Here is a 23,723-nt window from a genome sequence, read left to right on the forward strand (position 1 = left end):
TATCGTAAGTCAGGCCTGATTTCTTTCAATAAGGTTCAGGTTATAACCAAAAATAGGTACACCTATTTGCTATTTGAAAGACCATACTCTTAAAAATCAAGCCATGTACATGTAATGAATTGTGATTATTATGACTCATAAGTATAGACTTGTCCCAGGCTTGCTGAAGGAATGTGCATGCCCATTTTTCTATGGAGATAATAACCAGGCTAATTGGACTAATTGACCATGACATCCTAATCCACCGATGCCTTATTAATCAGGTTCACACGGCAGTCCATGAACGTCAAGTTTAGATTGCAGTTTTAATCTTCAAGATAATATTGTAGTTATAATAAAGGACCGTGTGGGCTCACTCGTGATTATAAAGCTTTAAGTTTACTTTAATACAGCTATCACCAAAGAGCAATCTTATGGTTAGCACGGTAACTACAAGCCGCAGGGGGTCCTCCCTCGAAGTTACATGGCTTTGCCTGAGGAAGCACTTTAATTTGAGGTTACGCCAGCATGTAGATAAAATGACCGCTTGCCTGGGTTGAAGTTTAAATCTGTGAATAATCATTGGCCCTTTGGGTCTCGTGTGAACCCCTGTCCGTTGTTGGTGGATTGTTCATTAAAACTTCAAGATTTCGCTAACTTTAATAAAGTTAAACACTATGACGTGTGAACATACCTTTACCTAGATATATTCTGAATCCAGCGATGTTGTAGTGGGTGAGATTAGGTTACATGTATACGGAGATTACAAAATTAGCTTGTGGAATCCAATTATCATTCCAATACATGTAGAGTTATGGATGGCATAAGAGACTGTATAAATAGTCAAGGAATGTTGCCCTCAATACAAAAGGAAATTAGTGAGTGATCAGGTTTGAATAATGTTTCATTTATTTATAAATTTATAAATTTCTCTAACTCTTATACTGCTGGAGGTGGTTTAAACCACTGAAATATTGTAATGATAACGAACATGTTAGCTTTTCTTTTTGAAATTCAAAGGGTTTCATGAATGTGTTGCTAGCTTGTTCCATAAATTTACAAAATGCAAGTGCATGACACAGCTTAAAGCACTGCATCTGGGCCCGAATTTAAAACCGGTGATGAATTTTGAAGTATCCAAGATAATGGCATAGTGCTTGTAGAAGAACTACATGTGTACACAAAGTGTAAGGTGAGAGGCACAAGTAAAAGTGGAAACTTGTCTCACAAAGATTTATTTTTGATGAATGTTTTGTAAATCTGGTGGCATCATGACGGTTGAAGACACTTCTTTCGAAACAATTTATTGAACAGGAAACAAATATATCAGGCTACATATTCGTCTGGATGGGTCATTTAAGGTCCGGGTTTTTATATCAAACCCTTCGGAAACCAAACATGATATCTACTTTAAAATATTCATTTTGTCTGTCGAAACCACAGAAATATTAGAAGGGGAAGGTTTTTTTAGTATCGAGGTTCATATTTCTGAAACGCCATCTGCTCAAAACCACTGTCTACGATTAAAATTAAATAGAGATGAGATGAAATTCACTTTCATATCAAGATTAAAGGGTATCCGAGTTTATCACAATGTTTTTCTATAAATACATATGTTTATTACCATAATCTGTATGTTTGCAACATTAAATGTCATAAACATCATCAACGACAACAAATACTGGTAGATAAGAAAGGAAAATGGGGTTTTAATTTGCTTTTGTACAATACTTAAAAGGAAAATACTTGTTATTCCATTATATTTTGATTCTACGCCTATTCAGCTTTCTATTGATATAAAGTTGTATTTTCATTGGATAGGGTCTTTAAACTGGTAGAGCTTACACACATGTAGTACATGGAGAAGGATTCTTTATACTGCATGTAGCATGTTGCATAGGTCGCTGAAAAATAGTAACAGATGATCTAAACTACAGGGGGCTGTTGATTGCTATTGGATTGCTATTACATGTACCATAGCTATGTTCACATGGTACCATTGGAGTTTAAAACTGAAAGTTTGCGAAACCTCAGAAGTTGTAAACAATGATCCACTATGTAGAGGGTTCACACGGCACTTAAACAATGAGAATTCAAAGTAAACTGGGGCTGTTGATTGCTATTGGATTGCTATTAGCTACATTGACATGGTACCTTTGTAGTATAAACTATGATCTTGCGAATCCTCAGAAGCTATAAACAATGATCCACTTTGTAGAGGGGTTCACACGGCACAAAAACAAAGAGAATTCAAAGTAAACTGGGGTTGTTGATTGCTATTGGATTACTTTTAGCTATGTTGACATGGTACCATCAAAGTCTAAACTATGAGCTTGCGAAACCACAGAAGTGATAAAAAATGAAATATTGCCGGAAGTTTAGGATACCCAAGTTGTACTTATAGTTGTTCTTATCGAAACAAGAAATATGACCCCATAGAACTCTCGATGAGTCTTCCAAGATCAGTCTCTTTGAGATTTTTTGGTTGCTTATTAACTAGCATTTACTGCTTTCTTAGCTGCCAGGTAAAATAACCACCACTATCACTATCCCAATGTACAGTCCGTATAGTAAGTTACCATTTATAGCAAAGTTTTTTCCCCTTTAGTTCAATTAAACCTATATATTAGTATTATATATTATTGGTACATTGTACTAATTTCTTTCATATGTACATTGTACCGGTACATGTATACACTTGCTATTTAAAAGGAGGTTGAAACATTTCAAATATGGCCTGATAATAATTCACATTTTTCCCACCCAATTCAACAATTTTCTAGCTGTAAACTTTTTTTGGGACTCACACTGTATAGCATGCCGTTGACATTAATATTCAATAGATATTTCAGGACAGGCAGAACTCAGATATCTTCCTATCTCACAATGTGATTGCACAATGTGATTTTTCTTTCCATGCATTTCCATTACAAGAAATCTGGATTACTATCTTCAACAAATTGTCAGTGCTGAAAGTATTATACAGATTTATGAGGAAGAATTTTTGGCCTACTGATTGATGGTTTTCCAGGGAAGTTGATTAATTCCCCCAAGCTCATAATTCCTCTGCCTAATCTTAGCTGTGTTCTCGTCTGTATCTAAATGGATTACTTACATACATCACATATATTACATTTAATTATAGTAGTTGATGTTTAGTGTATATGTATGTATACTGTAGGCTATTGTAAGCAATGATTTATAGCTACTTGTTCGAATCAAGCAAAGATGCTTTTAATTAATTGAACTGATGATTCACATTCCAGCTGTAAACAAATCCATGATGTTGCGTAGTCTTTCGCCCATGCACTCCCCCCTCTCACCTCTTTGTATTTCTTTAGTTTCATTTTTACTCTTTTTTTATTTTCATTACTATAGGTCTATATAAAAAGGGGTGATGAGTTATAAGGGCTTTTCATAATTATGTACTGAAACAGTAAGACTTACAGGAGATTCTCGCATAAATAATTTGTTTAATTTTTTTTTACTGGAACTCTTTTGGAACTCTTTTGGAACTTTCTAGAGCGCTGTGTGTGTATATCACTTTAAGTTTTTCAGGTTGGATATTCTTTCACTGGTCACTGCCCAATGTAAGAATTCATTTGTGGCTGAACAGTTGAGAATGAATCCATCTATGAAACACCCCCTGTTTGTAGGCAGAAGGGTGTTAGCTCATATAATTTCACACAGAGTTAACACCTCTTAACGCCCTTCTGGGTCCAAACAGACAACACATAACGTAACCTGAATGGTTCTCAGATCCGACTCCTTGCCCATCCTTCACCCAATTTGGACTCCCTTTTCTTTGCCTTGGTCTGAAGAGCATTGATTGATCCTATGCATGCTGGGGATGAGGAGGATGCGGATGAAGAAAGGCCTGTCCTCATCAGCTCGAGATTGCCAAATATCCCGCTATTTCAGATATCCCGATCGCAAATTATCCAGTTAGTTTGCGTCTTCAACTCTTCATCAGCCCGAAGTTGCAATTAGCGGGATATTTGGTCGGGATAATCGTCCCAAGATATCTTAGGATAGTTTGCAAGATAACCCGCTATTTGTCCGGTGCGTCCTCACCAGCCCGAAGACTCGCACTATGCGCGAACGCTGAGCAAAATATCTCGAGCCATTTTCTCAAGGTCGAGTTTCAAGTTTCGAGGTCGAAGCTCGAGCTGATGAAGACGCGATTTGTAACTTCGGGATTATTTCCAAAATCAGAAATAGCGGGCTATTCGGCAATCTCGAGCTGATGAAGACAGGCCTGAAGAGGATGATGATGATGACGTTATCCCAGCAGCATCCCCGTCGTCATGGCAACCGTTTCCCTTTGGAGCATCGGCTGTCTGGAAGGAGAGGGTAATGGATAGGGTCGGAGTGGGAGACCCAAAGTGGCGTCCTCTGCCTCAAGCATCTATGGAATTCGATGCCATAATTCAGGCAGAGGGGGTGGGTTTTATTTTAGAGAGCGATGGAGATGGTGAGGATGAGGAGGAGGATGGATGAGCCGAGCGCTAGAATCCAAAGATAACTGGACGTAAAGAATCGATCGATTGAACCAGAAGTTAAGAAACTAGAGATGGGGCAGGAAAACCTGGAAAGGATAGGTGAGGAGGGATGACGAAAGGTGGAGCTGTGCGTTATACAAGTAGCCACTATTATCATTATTATTATTATATTGCATTGACCAGTTGAACCAAAATTTATAAAATATGAGATGGGGAAAAAATGACAAAAAGCTTTTAGTAAAGCGACAGATAGAAGTAAATATGAATGAGAATTCTGGGGTAGTAAAAATTGCATGAAGCACTTTGGCAAATTAAGATAAAATATCCACAAAAGAAGAAAGGTATAAAGATCGGTAGAGGGAGCTGTCCAGCTATCACTCAAACTTTTCCAGTTGTGTCTTATTATCAAACATGATTAATATTTGGCTGTAACATACCTGACAGATCACTCCTTTCCCCTAAATTAATGTATATATTTGCGATAATAAGACCCTTTTATGTCTCTGGCAGTTTTTCAAAATTGATATACGAATGAAAACTACATATAACAGAATAACAAAGGATACTGAAAAATTACATGCACGTTTGATATAGTGTTATGAACATCATCTCCTTCAAACTTGGTCACGACTCTGTCGTGGTGTTCAGCCTTCTAATATGTGATTCACTGTACTGAACCAGGCAAGCACTGCTCAAACTTGTCAGAGATTTTAAAAGGGAGTGAGCCCTCTAGTGTTCATGTTTTGTACATGATAGATCAGAGCTGAAATTCCAGCACTCTGGTCTGGTGCAAGTTACAACCAGTTGTCGGCATTGGATGTTTACAAGTTAGTTTGTACACGTAAAGTACTCCAGTATTGTCCAGATGACTCTCGAACTTTTTTGCGGTTTTGCGTCTTCCATCTCTCATATTCTTGGAGGGAAGCCATCACTCAGGTAGGAATTTAGAATTGTCGTACAAATGCACTGGATGTTGTCTACTCGTGATATTACATTTGCTTGTGTGTATACTATCCACCAAGTGACATGACATTCCTAATTTCAAATTTCTTGTTCTACATATCTATCTAGGGAGATACCGGTAGTTCAACTGTAGCCCTGCATCGAACACATGTAGGAATTCAAAGTTATTCGCTATTCAATGCTCTTGTCTTGTCTTGGCGACCTTTTATGTCAACCTCGATTCCATTTGGCTTCCAGCTGTATTTATGCCCTGTTTCATCCTCCTGGCTAGCGCATACAAGTACACTCCATGTAAATAAGGAAATAAGTATTTCACAGTGGCTTGAACTGAAGTGTATGATCATTTTGTTGCTTTAGTGGGTGATACGTGTACTGTATATCTGCTCTTGTTGGCTTTGATGGCAGTGATGATGATGAAGTTTAAGATGATGTTGATGATGTTATTATTGATGTTCTTCTAGTTGGCGATGCTGAAAACCATGGACAGTTTATATACCTGTTCAAACATGCAAGTTCAGCCTATATACATGTACAGCTCCTTGAAATATATTTTATGCATATTTCTTATCTTTTATTATATCTTTTCTTTCTTCTTTCTATTTGACTGAAATATTAAGGAGGGCAGAAACTTTATTTATCTAAATGTACAGATATTGCATGAGCCCAGGTTGGAAATTATAGGATGGATAGGATGATAATGATGGGAATATCCTAAATGATGAGGAACGCAAGAATGTCAAGTCTTTGAAGAAACTTGACTCCAAAGAAGATACCTCAAAATCCAAATAATATCATAACTCTTTTGGTCTTGGTAGAAACATGGGATCATGGTAGAATCAAGTTAGAAGTCAATGAGTATTTGCTGATTGCAGTGGTGAGAGGGTTAAGAGGCTAGGTTGGACTTTGTATCATCACTGGTATCATCCGTCTAAGATCTTTCCCGCCTTGCACTCCATGAGACCATGCAGGTCACTCTCGATGAAAGTGCAATGCTAATAAAAAACTTTCTACCCTTAAAATTGGACCACTTTCCATGCTGTGAGCTAAACCCATACCCAGCGTCTCACAAGATAATAATAATAATATACCGTACTTGTATAGCGCATATTATATGTCTCTTTCAACTGTTACGGGCTAGAAGGGCATTGACTCTGTGTTTAATAAAGATATTATATATGGGTTATAATTGAAACGCCATTCTGGCACCAAATAGACGATGTGTGCAGAGCCAGAAGGACGTTGCATGTACCTCTCTGTGTTAAAGTATATGAGTTAATGCCTTTCTGTCACTCAGCAGATGGTGTTAATCCTTTGCTTAATAGTATATCCTTCCACCGGCTCTTGCAGAATTAGGAAGGTGCATCCCTTCTTTTTCGATATGAAGGGATTTATCTTCATAACGTACATGTACATTGTAGTAACATGCCACATATCAAGATGTTTTGATCTAGAACTGGTTCTCTGGACCAGGTGAAGTAAATTCCGGTAGGTATAATGCTACATGGGCTGACAGGATTTTTGTTTAGAGGGGATGGCATGTTTATACAAATTCATACCTCTCCCTCTCCCTCTCCCTAGAAAAAGTTATAACATTTTATAGATGATAACCTACACAAATAACAACTGGCAGGCAAAGAAAAAATAGTTTCAAAGTCCTTCATCTACCTATTGAGTAGAAGATTTGAAATGGAGGGGGGGGGGGCAGCGTTTTGTGAGTGTATTAATAAGGGATGCTACATTTGATTTATTCTTAAAGGGGGCATTGACTTCACTGAATTCAACTATAAATCTATTCTCTTTGGATAATTTTGAGATGTGGTTCATGTATGTATCTAACCTTGTGATTCATTCTTAATTTTTATTTAAGGGGGTTATCAGTTTTATAAAAATCCATCTGAAAAATATATCATTTAGTGTTGACATATATTTCAAACCAACATTGATACTCAGCTGGACTTCTCTTGTAATTCAGATGGTTGTGTAATTAGAGTGAGAAGCAGTGATCCACCATTAAAGGTCAAAGTTAATGAGGCCTAGAGCATGTATTAGGAACTAGGTGAGTGGGAAGATGTGCATGAGCAAATAGCTAAAGGGGGGGGGGGGGGGGTAGAGAGCCAGGGGTGAAGGATATCACTTTGTGTTGACATATATATTTCAAACTGGCTGGACTTCTTTTCGATCGGATGGTCAAACTAAGAGGGGCTTAGAGAAAGTCTTTGTAGATACTAGCAAGTGGGAAGATGTAAAGGAGTATTAAAGAAGAGTTGGAACGAGGAGGGTGGGGGGGGGGGGTGGGGTGAGATGGAATAAAAGAGCCATGTGTGAAGGATAGATATATCATTTTGTGTCAACATATTTCGAACTGGCTGGACTTCTTTTCGATCAAATGGTCAAACTAAGAGAGGCTTAGAGAAAGTCTTCTTAGAGACTAGGTGAGTGGGAAGATGAGGATGAGCAGAGAGCTAAAGGGGGGTGGGGGGGGGGGAGGGGGATTATGTAAATCTGTATAAAGAGTTGGGACTAGGAGGAGGAAGGGAGGAGGAAGGGAGGGGTTGAGGGGATTAGTAAGCCAGGGGTGAGGTTTAGGATCTATATATTATTTTTTGTTGACATATTTCAAACTGGCTGGACTTCTTTTTCGATCCGATGGTCAAAAATAGAGGGAGGGGCTTATATAGAGACTTTTTAGAGACTCGAGTGGGAAGGTGTGAAAGAGTAAGAAGGGGAGGGGAGGGGGTGGAAAGGGAGAGAGGGAGAATGAGCGGGATGGGGTTGAATGAAGCCCAGATAAATCTTAGTTAGATGAGGAAAGAGTGAGAGTGAAGTTAAAAAGTGAGAGAGAGAGAGAGAGAGAGAGAGAGAGATTTTTTGGTACAGTATGCGTGTGTGTGTGTGTGAGAGAGAGAGAGAGAGGGAGAGAGGAGGAGGTGGAAAAGAAGGGTGGGTTGAAGGGAAAAGGAGGGGAATTATTAAAATCGATGCAAATAAGTTTATTGATTTACTCTTATAATATCTGTTTGAAGTGCTTACATTCAGATATTTTTATTTTTCTATTTTTTAAATTTATTTATTTTTCCCTTTTTTGTTTAGTCATCAGCCTCAAGGGCAAATACAAACTGTAGATAATTTATTTATGTATCATGGGTAACAATGAATAACCACTTTTGTGGTCTTTGGATGTTATTTTTCTGAAGATAGATTACCAAAAACAAGGAAACAAGATGTTTTTGTAATGCATGTAGCCATGAAGGCCAACACACAGAAGTGCTTTGGGTATTATGTAGACCATGAAACCAGGATTGTTATTATTTTTTTGTATGTGTGTTGTTTTTGTGTGAAGGAATAAAATAAATAATTAACAAAAACACTATATAACTTTTTTTTAAAACAAATGTCAAAATATGCAGGAAAAATAGCGACTAGATGTGAATAAAAGAATATGGATGTATTTAGCTACATGTGTGGGTGGTGCTATTTGTACCACATGCTAACAAAATCATTCTAATTCAAAAGTGAACATTAAATTCCCTCCATCACTACATGTTCAGTATGTTTGTCTTACTTTCCATGATTTTTGTTTCTCTGATATTCTATTGAATCCAAAGTAATTGACAGTTCCACTTCCATAAATGTGTCATAAAGTCTGCAGACTCTCTTCTCCCTTGTCAGGCGAACGAATCTGTTCTATAAAGGTACTGTGGACAAATCATTAAAAGTATGTAAAACCTTACAATGGCAAATTAATAGTCTGTTGAAACAGTGTTGCACATCAGCAAATGTTCATTTTTGTCATAACAGCTGATATCACTGTAGATAGGTTCATTTGGCATTCATGTTTGTCTAGTTTGGAAACGTTCAGTTGTTTGGTTATTGTGATGACTTAATGTATGGCCCCATAGTTAAACATGAGGCGCATTTATACTGTCAAATACCTCATTTTGAAAAGTCGCGATGTTTCGTGCACCCGGTTACACTTGTGCTGAAACATCACCGACGGAGCTGTTCAGCGATGTTTTGGCGTGTTTCGGTTGGTAATGCGCATGTGCAGTCTTCCCGACCTTTGACACCGGCCTGCTATAAGATTTTTAGCGCGCGCAATTTCCAGCTAGCGCTATAGCTAGCTAAATAGCGATACATCCCATGCGCATGCATGCGATATGTTTTGTTTATCTCGCGTGTAGTATTTGAGGCAAGAGTGGATAAGTTACGAAGTACGGACTACGGCTGCTGATTCAGTTTTCCCAAATTCAATCGAAATCTAGTAGTAAAAACGATATGGGAAGGTTAAGAAAATCATCGTTGTTAATTGTTAATTTCATGCTTTCACTCATTTCTCTGAAGCCCTTTTCCCCACGTTTGCAGGGACGCTTGGAAGTCTGGTGGAGGAGCTCTCCCTGCCTCCACATCGAAATCAAGAACTTCATCTCATCATCAGTCCAATGGGGATTGTTCACTTCCATATTAATTAATCTAACAAAACTCTCAAATACTACTACTAGACAGATATGGCCAGACGGGAATAACGAAGATTGAATAAAGGATGAGTTAACGGAATTGGAACAAACGGAGCTGAATGAACGGATAACACGCGCGACGATGGAAATGCTATAAATATCACACGGGAAGAACGTGGTTTAAAAGAGCGCGGGTAACAATCCGGAAGTGCCGGAAGTCACGTGCCTAACATCGCGATGTTACAACTGCGAGCGGTTATACTTGCCAAACACGCCAAAAGATCACACTTCGTTTTGGAATGTTTGGGGCTTGGCATGTCTGCCGGTAAAGCGTAGTTGCCCTTGGTAACATCGCGGCCAGGCTCCGGTTTGGCATTTTTTGGCGTGTTTGGATGACAGTGTAACTGCCCCTATGGTTAAACATGATGTTTAATAAATAATGCAAAACAAACAAGTAATTTTTCAAATCCAGAATTACTTTAAAGCCAATTTGTTTTTAAAAAATGAAGGCAAAATAAAGGGGGGGGGGGGGGTCCAGAACCACACATAATAGAATTTGATGTAATACATTGAGTAGGGTAAGCCTGCTTATTCAAGGTGTATTTTTTTAGAGAGAGAGTCTCAGTTTTGTGATTTGCTATTAAACAAGGCTGTACAGAAGCAAAATTTACGGACCAAATTTGAGAAAACTTTGAAAGAGGAAGTGTACATGTAACCCCATGACTTGGCTTTAATCCAGGCAATTTAAAATTCATTGTAAAGCATAAAGTAGGGTTCATTGTATTATACAGCTAAAATTATATTTTGTTATAACTCTGTATAGAAGTCAACCCCTCGTACAAGGTACAATCATATGTAACCAGGCAATTTAAAATTCATTGTATTATTGAACTAAAATTATATTTTGTTATAAACTCTGTATAGAAGTCCAACACCTTTCTGGCTCCAAGCAGACATTAAGTACAATCAAATGTAAAGAATAACACAGTTCACTAGTGCATGGGATACGTTGGTTGTTTAAATAGCCAGAGTTGTATTTCCTGCTGCTATAGGAAAGAGAGGGAGGAAATGAGAAACACTGTGTATGTCCGCTGAATCTATCGAGCCGGAAGTAGCCTAAACAGAGAAGAAAGTTTGGGATGAAGATTTATCTCCTATCACTTTCCACGAAACCTTTTTTAAAGGCACTTTTGACAGAAATTTGCATTGTTTCTCTCGCTTTGTGGACTGAGAGTAGATCTTTAGTGTAAAAAATGTGTAGGGAAGCAAGATTGAAGATTGCAAACAAAATGGTTATCAGTATAGTTTTTGTTATGACTGGTGAGTCATGCAATTTGTGTTTTAAAGATTGCTAAATCAGTTTCCTATTTTTCTCATTGTATTTCAAAGGACCCATTTAACCTGGATTATTATAATATAGTCAAACCTGTCTATAGCCATCACCCAAGGGAAACACAAAAAGTGGCCTTTGAAGACAGGTGGTCTTTGTAGACAGGTCCCTTTAGTACATGATTCAATGAGAAACCATTTTCAAGGGAAACAACAAATGTGGCCTTTGTAGACAGGTGGTCACTAAAGCAGGTTTGACTGTATCTTTGAAAATTTGAGTGCTTTCCTACAGTGCATCAGCCTTTCAAACGTTTGTTTTCATGTGAACATGTATGTGCCTATTTTCAAATGGAAACTACAAATGTTTTAAGCGCATTGTGATTAAAGGGGAATTAAAAACTATATTTGAATGTAATCATCCGTATAGTTACATCTAACAATTGTTGAAATATGATTGCAGAGCAGCTAAGAAAGACTGCCCCAAACTGCCAACTTTCGTTTTTTTCTTTCAGCAGATGTACTGTAAATGCATGCATGACCATATAAGACCCATAAAGTATATTCAATAGAATTTTGATGAATCATAAGGGTATGGTTACGATATCCATTTATGGTTATATAGAAATAATTGCAGCTAAATGCAATTTGACTTACTGGTCATGGAAAATGAATGATATGAATATCCTATCAGAAAAAGATGCCCCAAACTGCCAACTTTCATTTTTTCTTTCATCGGATGTAAATGCATGCACGACCATATATAAAGACCCATCAAGTATATTCAATAGAATTTAGATGGATTATAAAGGTATGGTTCTGATATCCATTTATGGTTATATAGAAAGAATTGCAGCTAAATGCAATTTGACTTACTGGTCATAGATAATGTAATAAAGGTATGGTTATGATATCCATTTATGGTTATATAATATATAGAAAGAATTGCAGCTAAAGGCAATTTGACTTTAACTGGTCATGGACAATGACATGAATATCCTATCAGAAATAAATGCCCTTTATTGCAAACTTTCTCTTATACTTTCAGCGGATGTAAATACACGCACAACCATATAATACCCATTAATCGTGTTCAACAGATTTTAATGGATTGTATTAATGTATGGTAATGATATCCATATAGAAAGAATTGCAGCTAAATGCAATTTGACTTTAACTGGTCATTGATAATGACATGAATATCCTATCAGAAATAAATGCCCTAAACTATCAACTTTCTCTTATACTTTCAGCGGATGTAAATACATGCACGACTATATAAGACCCATAAAGTATATCCAATAGAATTTAGATGGATTATAAAGGTATGGTTATGATATCCATTTATGGTCATATATATATACATGTAGAAATAATTGCAGCTAAATGCAATTTGACTTTAACTGGTCATGGACAATGACATGAATATCCTATCAGAAATATAACTGCCCCAAACTGTCAACTTTCTCTTATACTTTCAGCGGAAGTAAATACATGCACAACCATATAATACCCATTAATCATGTTCAACAGATTTTAGTGGATTGTATTAATGTATGGTAATGATATCCATATAGAAAGAATTGCAGCTAAATGCAATTTGACTTTAACTGGTCATTGATAATGACATGAATATCCTATCAGAAATAAATGCCCTTAATTGCAAACTTTCTCTTATACTTTCAGCGGATGTAAATACATGCACGACCATATAATACCCATTAATCATGTTCAACAGATATTAATGGATTATACTAATGTATGGTGATATGATATCCCTTTTTGGTTATATATGGGGAAATAGGCCAGCCGCATTGACATTGTCAGCTGCCAACTTGAGGACCACACACGCATAATAATACTTAGTCATAGATTTCATATTTCCTTGTTAGTCATTATCATTATCATGCACTAAAAATACAATTGATGATTTTCACTACTAATCAAATGATTAGAGATACTTAACATAATCATTCACTTTGCCATTAATGATAGTTGTCAAAGCAGCCCTTGTATGGGTGTGGAAAAATAGGAATATAAAGAGAAAAACAAAAGTGTAAATTTACATCATTATGCTATTAGCAATATGCATGGGAAAGGTGCTCCATAACTTCAGTAATGAAATGAATTTTTAGAATCATAATGATCATGATCATATCATTATTTATTGTTGTTACTACCACTACTACTACTATTATTTTTATCATTGTTTTGGGGTATTGAACATTAAGAGAGGGGGACAACAATATTGAATGTGCAGAGGATTACAAAAGTGTGATGACAGACACAACTGAGAGTAGGGTGGGATTAAACATTGAATGAACAGCTTTTAAAAAAAAATTTAGAGCCCTAAAAGCAGAATGAAATTTGCAAAGCTAATAGTGCCAATTGGTTTACCAAATCTTTAAATCTTAGTTTTCCAGTTTAATTCTCGGCATTCACTAGAGCCTCCCTCCTTGAAGCTCCATTCGCAGAACCAGTTCACCATTGCCAAGGGAATACCCCACACACTCAGACTCTAACTAATCTTCTTTAATTGCGTTGAACGAGGCAGGTTCAGCGGCGGCGACCGCGGATGCTACGTCGGATCCTCTCCTCGCAGACACGCGACAGACAGCTCTCTCACCGCTCGGCATTTTCTTTGACGTCTCAGGAAGTAGTCATAACTCCCCTGTCTGCCGCCGTCATTCTCCCCCCGATATCTAAAAGTGGAAGAGGAATGTTTCCTTTATAGAATATAGATGTGTGGGGTGTACATGTACCTCTCGTTCGCGCTCTCTGTAAATTGGCAGGTGTGGTAACAAGGAAATCATTGCTTGCGTTTCCTCATTGAGACATTCAATTAAAGCTTTTCTCTGTGTGCTAGCGTGTAATGGATCATTGGAAGTCATTTGTGTGCTGTATGATTTGAACCTAACTTTGACCAACTGAAAATCAAAGAGTTGACATCTTAAGACTGAAGGTGGAAAAGGTATGCTAGCTCTTCAATGTATAATACTCCTGAATAATTGCTATCTTTGTAAACTGGTTGAACATTTAGCTACCTGCATGGGCCCTATCTTACAAAGAGTTGATATCAATCACAACTATGTACTTAAGAGATAGGAGACTGCAAACTTGCGATTGATTAAAGGACTTGCGATTGATTTGGGTCAATCGCAACTCTTTGTAAGACGGGGCCCTGCACTTGTATTATGTACATGTCAGGCGGGACATACACCTTTTTTATTGGCATAATCAAAGATTGAATTAGTGATTATGTCTTATATTAATTTTAAAGCTCTTACACCTTTCGTGCAGAACGATCAGTGGAGTGCCTGAATAAATATGTGTGGTACATTTTATTTCCTCATTTCTGAAACTAATCATCACAGACAGTAGAAACTGTGTAAACTCAAATTGATCAATACATAATTTTTAGGCTGTGTGGCCTACATAATTTGACCATGTTACCTCGCGGATTCAGTACTCCAGATACCGTACAAGTGAGAGATAACAAAAAAATAGGTTCTCTCTGAATACGTTGTGCTTTAAGTCAAGTGCAAAACCTCAATAGAATAATCAAGGTCTTTGTCTATTGTGACGAAATATTTCATATAGAAATTTTCGCATTGTGTGGGCTTCATGGCCATTGAGCCATTTCACAGGCAGTGAAAATGTCGTTGGGTGGGCATATGACAGATTTTTATTCAATCATATAGACTTCCTGTCAATGCTGTCATGTAGGCCTCCAAAGTATAAATGCTTTTTTGAAGAGTCTTCATGAAGTGTATTAGTTGGAGATCTTTCGCTTTCTGAACGAGATTGCTGATACTTTATTTGCATTTACCCGTGTGTGTGTGCAATGCCAATACTAGGTGAATAGCAATAAAAAAAAGATTGAAACAATCTATATAGTAGAGTGCTATTTATATGGGAGTATAAGACTCTTTGTGAAGTTCATATTTCATACATGAGTGGGAATTGGAGTGACCTAAGCCACAACATGTTCATTCAGTGATTAAAAAGGACTTTTGGATACAGGTATGTTTTCAATCTCTCTTGAATTGTGTCAACTCTACGTGATGAATGATTTCAGATGAAAAGTTTCCTGTAAATTCTAAAACTTAGGACCAGCAGAGTGCATCGCTTTTCCATGTACAAGCAGATTGAGCTGACGTAAAGAGGAGTATTTTTAGCTCAGCACATAACTTGTATTATGACAACAAGAGAACTTTGTGTACACTGTATTAAAGTTCGAATATGACTTTGAGTTTGAAGTCGTTGAATGTTTGGTGCAGACTACAGTGAATAACTCCACACTTCTACTTCTTGTGTTGCTCTGCAGTTGAAGATCAAGTTGCTTGTTTACACTAATGATTAATCACATTACTCATGAAAGTGAAGTTAGTGAACTCACTCAACACTGCCGTGTAGGTTTTGAATGTTTGGTCTATGTCATTTTACTTGACACTATTTTTAATCACGGCACCGGAGCGTGACTGGGCTCCCATTGTTGTTTGTTTACATTTATGATTAATCAAACAGAAGGGGCGACCCATTGTAGGTGAGGTTTATACTTGTGACGTAGCCAGAGAGAGAGAGAGAGGGCATGTATCCGCAGGGCATGAATCACCAGTCTGTTTTTGAACGGCATACCATTCGTTCGTAGGGTACCACTCTTAGGGTTAGGGTAGCGGAGAAGCCCTGTCAGTGTCAATGCTAGGCTGCATGGGACGTTGTAACGGGAGTCAGTCGGTGACGTTCGTGGAAGTGAACGGGAGAGAGTTATTGTATTGGATCCTTATCAAGATTAAAGGGACGTCTCAAGTTTAAGAGACTGGTCCATTGTACAGGGTGAGGACGTTGCTCTCATTTGCTTTTGACAATCAAGGAAGTGGTGTGAAATTCCGGCCTACTTTACTTGGACTGCAGAATGTACATACATGTACATGTACACAAAGTGTTGTTAGCTTGTTTTGCACGTTCTGTGAAATTGGAACTACTAATACACTGTAGTTTGTTTGGGTAACAATATGAAATTCTTTTCTTGTTAGAAATTACTGCCTTTTTGTTGGAGTTGTGTACTGCCCTATAATGTTTGGGAAACAATTCAAAAAAATGTTTTTATTAATATTTTTCCTCTGAACTGACATAATTGTCTGATACTTTTATATTTATGTGTTTTTGCATCATTTAATGATGGTCTACTGTGTATAACAGATTGAGTCTTGAATATTTATACTTGCATTACAATTACAGATGCTTGTTTTAAGAAGTGTTAAAAGTGTACAATTACAATATTTAAGGAAAAGGAATTTAAAGCTAAAGACCAGTATTGGAAACGCCCCAATTTCAAAAAATGAAATGGAAGCTCTTATTACCAATCATGTGAAAGAATATGTTTTGAATATTACATGATGATAAAAATTTTGACGGGAAATCGCCTACTAATTGATATATTTGGTAAATTAGTGTATCTCTCGCCTGTTGAGAGATATGAAATGCATGTGTAGCGCACGTGTGTGTAGTCCCATATACATCTTTCTGTGTACATTGCTCTAACTTTATGAAGACTTGGCCAAATTTCTTATCATTTTGATGATTGCAGAACCTTGCAGTACATCTATGCTAGATGATCAACCTTTTCTGATCGATTTCACAATGCAATCGCATGGCCATAACTGGTCTTTCGCTTTAATAACATTATATTTATTTATATATTTATATTTTATTTATTTAAATTTCCAGGCAAAGTTAAACGAAAAAACAAAAACAAAAATAGAGACAAAGGAAGTAAGAGATATCACCAAGTGCCCGAGGACGTCATAAGGAAATTAATTCCTGTTGGTAGGTTTTCCTCACTTGGCAGTGTACAAACACAATACAAACATGCATACATACAAACAATCTGATGAGCATAGTATAGTAAATAAAACATATCTAAAATTCAATACGTGTTTGTCTGTACTCTGAATTGGGCGTTTTCATGTTAGGGCGGAAATGACAGGTAGCATTTATGATACAACTGTTTATAAACACCGGTAATCCTACTCATCATTTTATTAGTAGCCCTGTCAAATTGGCAACAACTTTGTCTGCGTGATGCAATTAAAGACTTCACGAGGGCCAAAAGTGAAACATCGTCTGGCAAAGGTAGCGTGCATTGTCTGCAAACATTGGAAAGGGTTCAAGAATTTATCCTGGACTTTATACCGTGGTAATTTATAGATTCTGCGTGTAAGTGGGTGTGGATATTGTCTCTCTGCCATTTTCGTGTTATTTTCATCAACTGTAACGACCAGCTGTCGAGAATGGTTATTGGGGATCTATCATATATGTAGATACAGCCATTGTAAAATAATTACTGCTTTGTTGTGGTAGCTATTTTAATATTCTGCATTAATTTTGCTGTGGTATTTGAGCTGTTTTTCAATATTCTGTGTAAAGAGGTGAGACTTTGTTGATGATGTGTCTTTATTTTTTTCTGAAGCTTGTTTTTGGCTTCCAAGAGCTCAATACTCAGCACTTTGTGAGTGCCACTGTCATCTGCTCTGTCATCTGTGCTGTATTCCAATTTAAATGCTTTTGATGCATTGTGTACATGTATGTACAGGGCCATCGTACACAAGATTTCTTACAGATTATGGATCATGCTTATGATAATGATTGATTTATCACATTTTCATGATGGAATTGGCACATTTTTTCTTGAAATATACTTGTAAATATTTTGAGAAGATGATGAAGTATTTGTACATGTACAATGTATATGTACAATTACAAGAAGCTTTTGTACATTTGTAGGCTAACTGACAAATAACTCTGAATTCATTGTACATTGTTTGAAAACATACCAGTATCTCTTTTTGAGCCAGAAGGATGTTAACTTTTATTCTTTAACACAGACCTGACACCCTACTGGCTCTTCACAAACCATATGTATTCCACAATATGCAGACACATTAAACCCAACTTCCTTTTCTTTTTCTACCTCCCGCTCCTCCTTTTACAGATAAATACAAATTCAACACCCTTCCGCTGCCACGGAAAAACCGGAATAAACATCGGAACAGCGCGTCATCGGACTCCCCGAGTGAGCGTGTGACCCGTAAGAAGAGCTTCGTGGACATGGCCAAGAGGAAGATGAGCCGCGGGACGAAGGAGACCGTGCTGCCGCAGCCCGAGACGCCCAAGAAAGTGGGAGTCGATAAGGTAAGGAGCGCTCACTTTTGAATGGATAAAATACAGTTAACAGGGCAATTATTCATACCCTTACCAATTTTTGGATTTCTTATTAAAGTATGAGAAAAATCGATTTTTTTTCCGATTCATATTTCAAGTTCAAGTTCAGTTTATTTCACATCCACTAAAAATTTACAACATTTCTCAAGAACGTGACATATTAAAGCTTGCATCTTTAGCAAAGGTCAATAAGTCCACCTTTATTTCTGCAGCTAAGAAAAACACAAAAACATCAAATTTACGAGGGTATGAAGACTATACAATAAAGTTGTTCACTGTAGATGTAATAACTGTGTGCCCGGTTCAAGACATTCAAGAAGTTTTTAAAAATTATTATTTGAAATAAGATCCTGCATTTTTTTAACCCTGACATGAAATGGAGCCGCTACACTACAGAGGCTCAAAAATAGCTCGAGACACTCGCATTAAATTGTGACCTGCTCTCACTATACTGACATAAATACAATGAAGATTCTTGAAGGGTCACACCAGTACAAGCCAGTATGCAATGTCAGTTGATCCCATATATTCCATTACATGTAGCAAGCTCGATGAGGTACATGCTACACACATGTATATCATAATTCAGAAGTCAAACAAATATTGTGCCAGTTGGACCTTAAAGTTCATTGTTTGCTCGAGGTTATCGCTTTCTTGTATGAAAGGCCACGTTTGCTTTGAATGTCAATATCTGTCTATATTAAAGGCCTGTCCTCATCAGCTCAAGTTTGCCAAATAACCTGCTATTTAAAACTATCCTGAATTCCCGATTGCATAGTATGCAGCTAATTTGCGTCTTCATCAGCCCGCAGTTGCAATTAGCACGATATTTGGTTGAGGAAATGTCCCTAGAAATCTTGAACTTGTTTCCAAACTATCCTGCTATTTGGGAAATTGCAGGCTGTAATTTGCGCCCGTCCGAGCTAGTTTGTGATGGGTGTATCGGTCTGGTGAAGACGCGATTTCGAGGTGATGAAGACCAGCCTTATGAGACGTGGCAATGAAGTGTAATTATAGAATAGGTTTCATTATTATGTTTGGGGGTGTTTTAAAGAGCAATCAAATCAATTATCAGCCTTGAGGTTTTCTTCCTAAATATTTCATAGACTATTGTTTAAAAAAATAAAGATATCTTTATGAATCAATTTGCATTTGAAAGATATTGCTGATATCCATAATGGATTTCCCTTTGTTAATTGTTCAGTAATCTTGATGAAGAAATGTTTAGATTGTTGAAATTTATTTTCTGTTATTGTTGATCAATCAATTGAAACTATCCGTCTTTTTAAATAGTCAACAACTTAACATAGTATTTTCAGAGTCAGAACCACAAACAATACTGTAAAAAGGGTCAATATTCTAAAAGATATACGTGTCTGAAACTTTGGATGCAAGAATGACCAAACAGTTTGTCAATGATACTTTCAGTTTCTTTTATTAGTTTCTGTAGTATGAAATGTAAACAAGATTACCTTGAGAAGGAAAAATTCCCTATAGGCCCGTCTTCACTATCTCGAGATTGCCAAATATCCAGCTATTTGAACTATCCCGATCGCAAACTATCCAGCTAATTGCGTCTTCATTAGAACGAAGTAGCAAATTAGCTGGATAGTTGGTCGGGATAATATCCCAAGATATCTCGGTCTAGTTTGCAAAATATCCCACTATTTCCGAACTAGCGGGATAGTTTGCGACCGTCTTCATTAAACCGAAGTACGGAGTCAAATATCCCGATCCCATCATGCACCGCTGAGCGGTATAAATTGCATGTGCGCGCGCTAGTACAACTAGTTAACACAGAAAACCGGAAATCGGTGTGCATGATGGGATCGGGATATTTGACTCCGTACTTCGGTCTAATGAAGACGGTCGCAAACTATCCCGCTAGTTCGGAAATAGTGGGATATTTTGCAAACTAGACTGAGATATCTTGGGATATTATCCCGACCAACTATCCAGCTAATTTGCTACTTCGTTCTAATGAAGACGCAAATTGGCTGGATAGTTTGCGATCGGGATAGTTCAAATAGCTGGATATTTGGCAATCTCGAGATAGTGCAGACACGCCTTATGGGCGTTATAAGCTGACAGAGGGAAAAAAGCTTCTGGATTTTTGTTTAGGATGAAGAAAATAGATTGTAGTTCTACCCAATCAAGGATTTTATTAAACATTGTAAAATGTAAACTTTGCCAAAGTGCTTTCGATATTGCTTTCTGTTTTGACAAAACAGGAAAAATGCATTAAACAATTATAATGCATTTTAAAATTTTAAATATATAGAAAAAAAATTGTATTTCAAGGGCTGACAGTCTCGTGCTAGTTTCAAAACATAAATTAAACACAGATTTTGGGGCTTGAGATTTAATGTATTAAATAAGATGAGCTTCTTGTTCAATAAAACAGTATAACAGGGTGAATTTATTTTTTGGTTTGGAATTGTAGTGCATAAATAAATTGACCCCATTGAGGTATATTTTGATCGGATAGATGCGCCAGTCTGCGTTGTTTAGTTGAAGGTCAGGCTGTAACGTACACAGATATTACAAATGCTTTAGATTCCACTCACTCACGTCTAGCTCTAAACTCTACATCAGCACACACAGCTCTCACAGAATCATGGCTCATAGAATGTATTTTTGGAAAGAAGATTTATAAAGGGACAGAGGAACATAAGGGAAAAACATCACACTTTTTGTTTGAAGAATGCTTCATGTATTCCTTGTTTAAAGGTATAGACCAGTTCTGGTCATGCAATTGTATTGTGAAAGAAATGTTGTGGAATCGATCAGAAAAGGTCGATCATCTAGCATATAAGTATTGGCGTGTACTGCAAGATTCTGGAATCATCAAAATGATAAGAAATTTGGCCCAGTCTTGGTAAAGTTACCAGCACTGTACACAGAAAGATGTATATGGGACTACGCGATATCTATCCAGTCCGAATAGATATAATAATTCACCAAATATATCAACTAGTAGGCGGTTTCCCGGCAAAGTTTGTATCATCACATCAAAAAATATTCTTTCACATGATTGGTAATTAGAGCTTCCATCTCATTTTTTGAAAGGGGGGGCGTTTCCAAAACTGGTCTATACCTTTAATAAAGCTGAACAAGTGATGGGGAAGTGTCATGGAGAGCGATGCAAACGTGTGTATACTCTGATAGTTATTTGTATCATATTTTCATACATGTGCAGTCTTGTTTTTTGTCACAACATGCTCTTAAAAATGGAAAATAAAATTAATAGCAGGTAGAATAACAGACTAAGATCCCCTTTATGTTTTGATAATATTTCATGAACTTAGTCTTAATTTGTTGAATTCATATTAAAAAGTAAACACTAAAATAGGGTTTGTTGGAGCACCACTCATGATATGAGTCTGACCTCTGACCCTTTCAGAGTCAGACTCTTGATTTTTTTGGAGTGCACTGAAAATAACTTTTGGGTGCTCTGAAAATAACTTTTGTGGCACAACTTCTAATGTAGAAATCACAATTGCCTCCTGAAAGCCAAAGGGCGCTATTACGCTGTATTAGTTCACATTTGTGAGTTAAAGCCCTTCTTGCATTTGATTGGAAAACAATTATGCCTTTGTATTATATAATGCTCTTCCTGTACACAGCAGACGATTTGTATGCATTGGAAAGAAATCGTGAATACAAGTAATAGTGGGGGAAGGGAGGTTTCGGTCATTCAGCTGAAATGAAGTTTCAGTTTCTTTAAAGACTTAAATTACATACATGTACATGTACTTTGAAGTTTGAAGTTAGGGAGTCTGCTTCTATAGAAACTAAAGAAAGAACATTCAAGAATTTGCCAGGTCATTGATCGAATACTCCCTTCCTTCCGATTAAAAGCTGAATATGATTCAAGGTGCCTGCCTTTTCATTCAAGTCTCTAGCAGATTTAGGTAGGGCATGAAGGGGGCGATGGGGAGGGATGTGGGGGTGGGGGGGGGGTGGCATAGGCTTTCTTTTAGCAGGTGATCCAGTTTATATTTGTTCACTGTGGATAGGATAGGAAGTGGAGGGATGCATGAATTTGAAGGTTTTATATTCACAAGTCATAGTTGATTCCTAAAAATATAACCTACAACAAAATCAACTGATGCTACATTTAATAGAAACCTCATAATAGAAAAGATAGTTTGATCGTTAACAGCTTGTATACATGTACATTGTAACTGTATTTTATAACTACAAAAATATTGACAATGTTTTTATGAACTGACTAAGCCAGACAAAGACAAAGATGGACTTGAAGGCCTCTGATTTGGTTGTCCCCAAGTGCTTTGGAAAACATATTTTTCAGTTTAATCCTCTCATCCATGGCTCTTTTCTATGCTTGCCAGAAATGATTGTTTTGATTCGTAAAACCCTCTCAGTATATCATCACTCTGCTAGAGACAAACAGCTGTTAATTGGCTGAATGATGCATTAATAACAACCATATTTCACATTTACATATTATTGTTTGCGGAACTACTAAGTGTTTTCTTTTCTTTGCAAGGCCATCAATACATGATTATGAAAATATTATGAAAATAAAATCAAGTCCTGTATTAAAATACATTCATTTTCAATGATATTTTTAAAAACAATGTTGACAAACTTGCCTGTATCAGAAATACACTATGAACACCTACAGTGTATATGGTATTTTCCTGTTTAGTCTATAGTTATAGGATAATAGAAAGAAATAAAATCTATGTATATCCTCTTGCAAGGCCCCAATAGGAAACGGCAGGACAACAATTGCCGGAAATATTGAGACTTGAGAGTTAAATTTGGATTAAAGTTGGATTAACCTCTTTTAAGTTGTATGTGGTCTTTTCTTCCTTCTTACTCTCTCTCTCTCTCTCTCTCTCTCTCTCTCTCTCTCTCTCTCTTGCTCCATCGCTCCTTCCCCTCCCCCTCTCTGTCCCCCATCTCTTTCTATAAATCACTTATCTATATTTCTATCTGTACCCCAGTGTTAGCCATTGTCCTTGGGTCATTGGATTATCAAATCATAGCAGAAGCTACTATATTTAATTCACAGTGCCAGACTGATGACCGGTTCAGTTTCTTCCCCCTTTCTATCGCTTTTCTTTCCCCTTTCTATCGCTTTTCTTTCCCCTTTCTATCACTTTTCTTTATTTTTACTAGTGTGGGCTGGTTACTTTGCTGGTAAAAATAGATGTTGATGTTGAACCGATGAAGTATACATAAACGATAGACTAGACTCATGCTCGAGCTGTAATGAGTAGAGAAATGAATATACAATTACAAT

General features: G+C 37.0%; 1 protein-coding gene across 1 annotated transcript in view; it reads left to right on the forward strand.

Annotated features, from left to right (window-relative positions):
* Positions 1-4,252: 4,252 nt before the first annotated feature.
* Positions 4,253-23,723, forward strand: part of LOC100892239 (rap guanine nucleotide exchange factor 1) — a 44,440-nt gene continuing 24,969 nt past the window's right edge. Inside the window, exons 1-2 of the mRNA XM_030998122.1 lie at positions 4,253-5,417; positions 18,219-18,418. Of these exons, the coding sequence (XP_030853982.1) occupies positions 18,335-18,418 (84 nt within the window). The 5' untranslated portion in view covers positions 4,253-5,417; positions 18,219-18,334. The remainder of the gene's footprint in view (positions 5,418-18,218; positions 18,419-23,723) is intronic.

This window comes from Strongylocentrotus purpuratus, unplaced genomic scaffold, assembly GCF_000002235.5.
Source record: "Strongylocentrotus purpuratus isolate Spur 01 unplaced genomic scaffold, Spur_5.0 spur5_scaffold_4, whole genome shotgun sequence".
NCBI classification, from domain to species: Eukaryota; Metazoa; Echinodermata; class Echinoidea; order Camarodonta; family Strongylocentrotidae; genus Strongylocentrotus; species Strongylocentrotus purpuratus.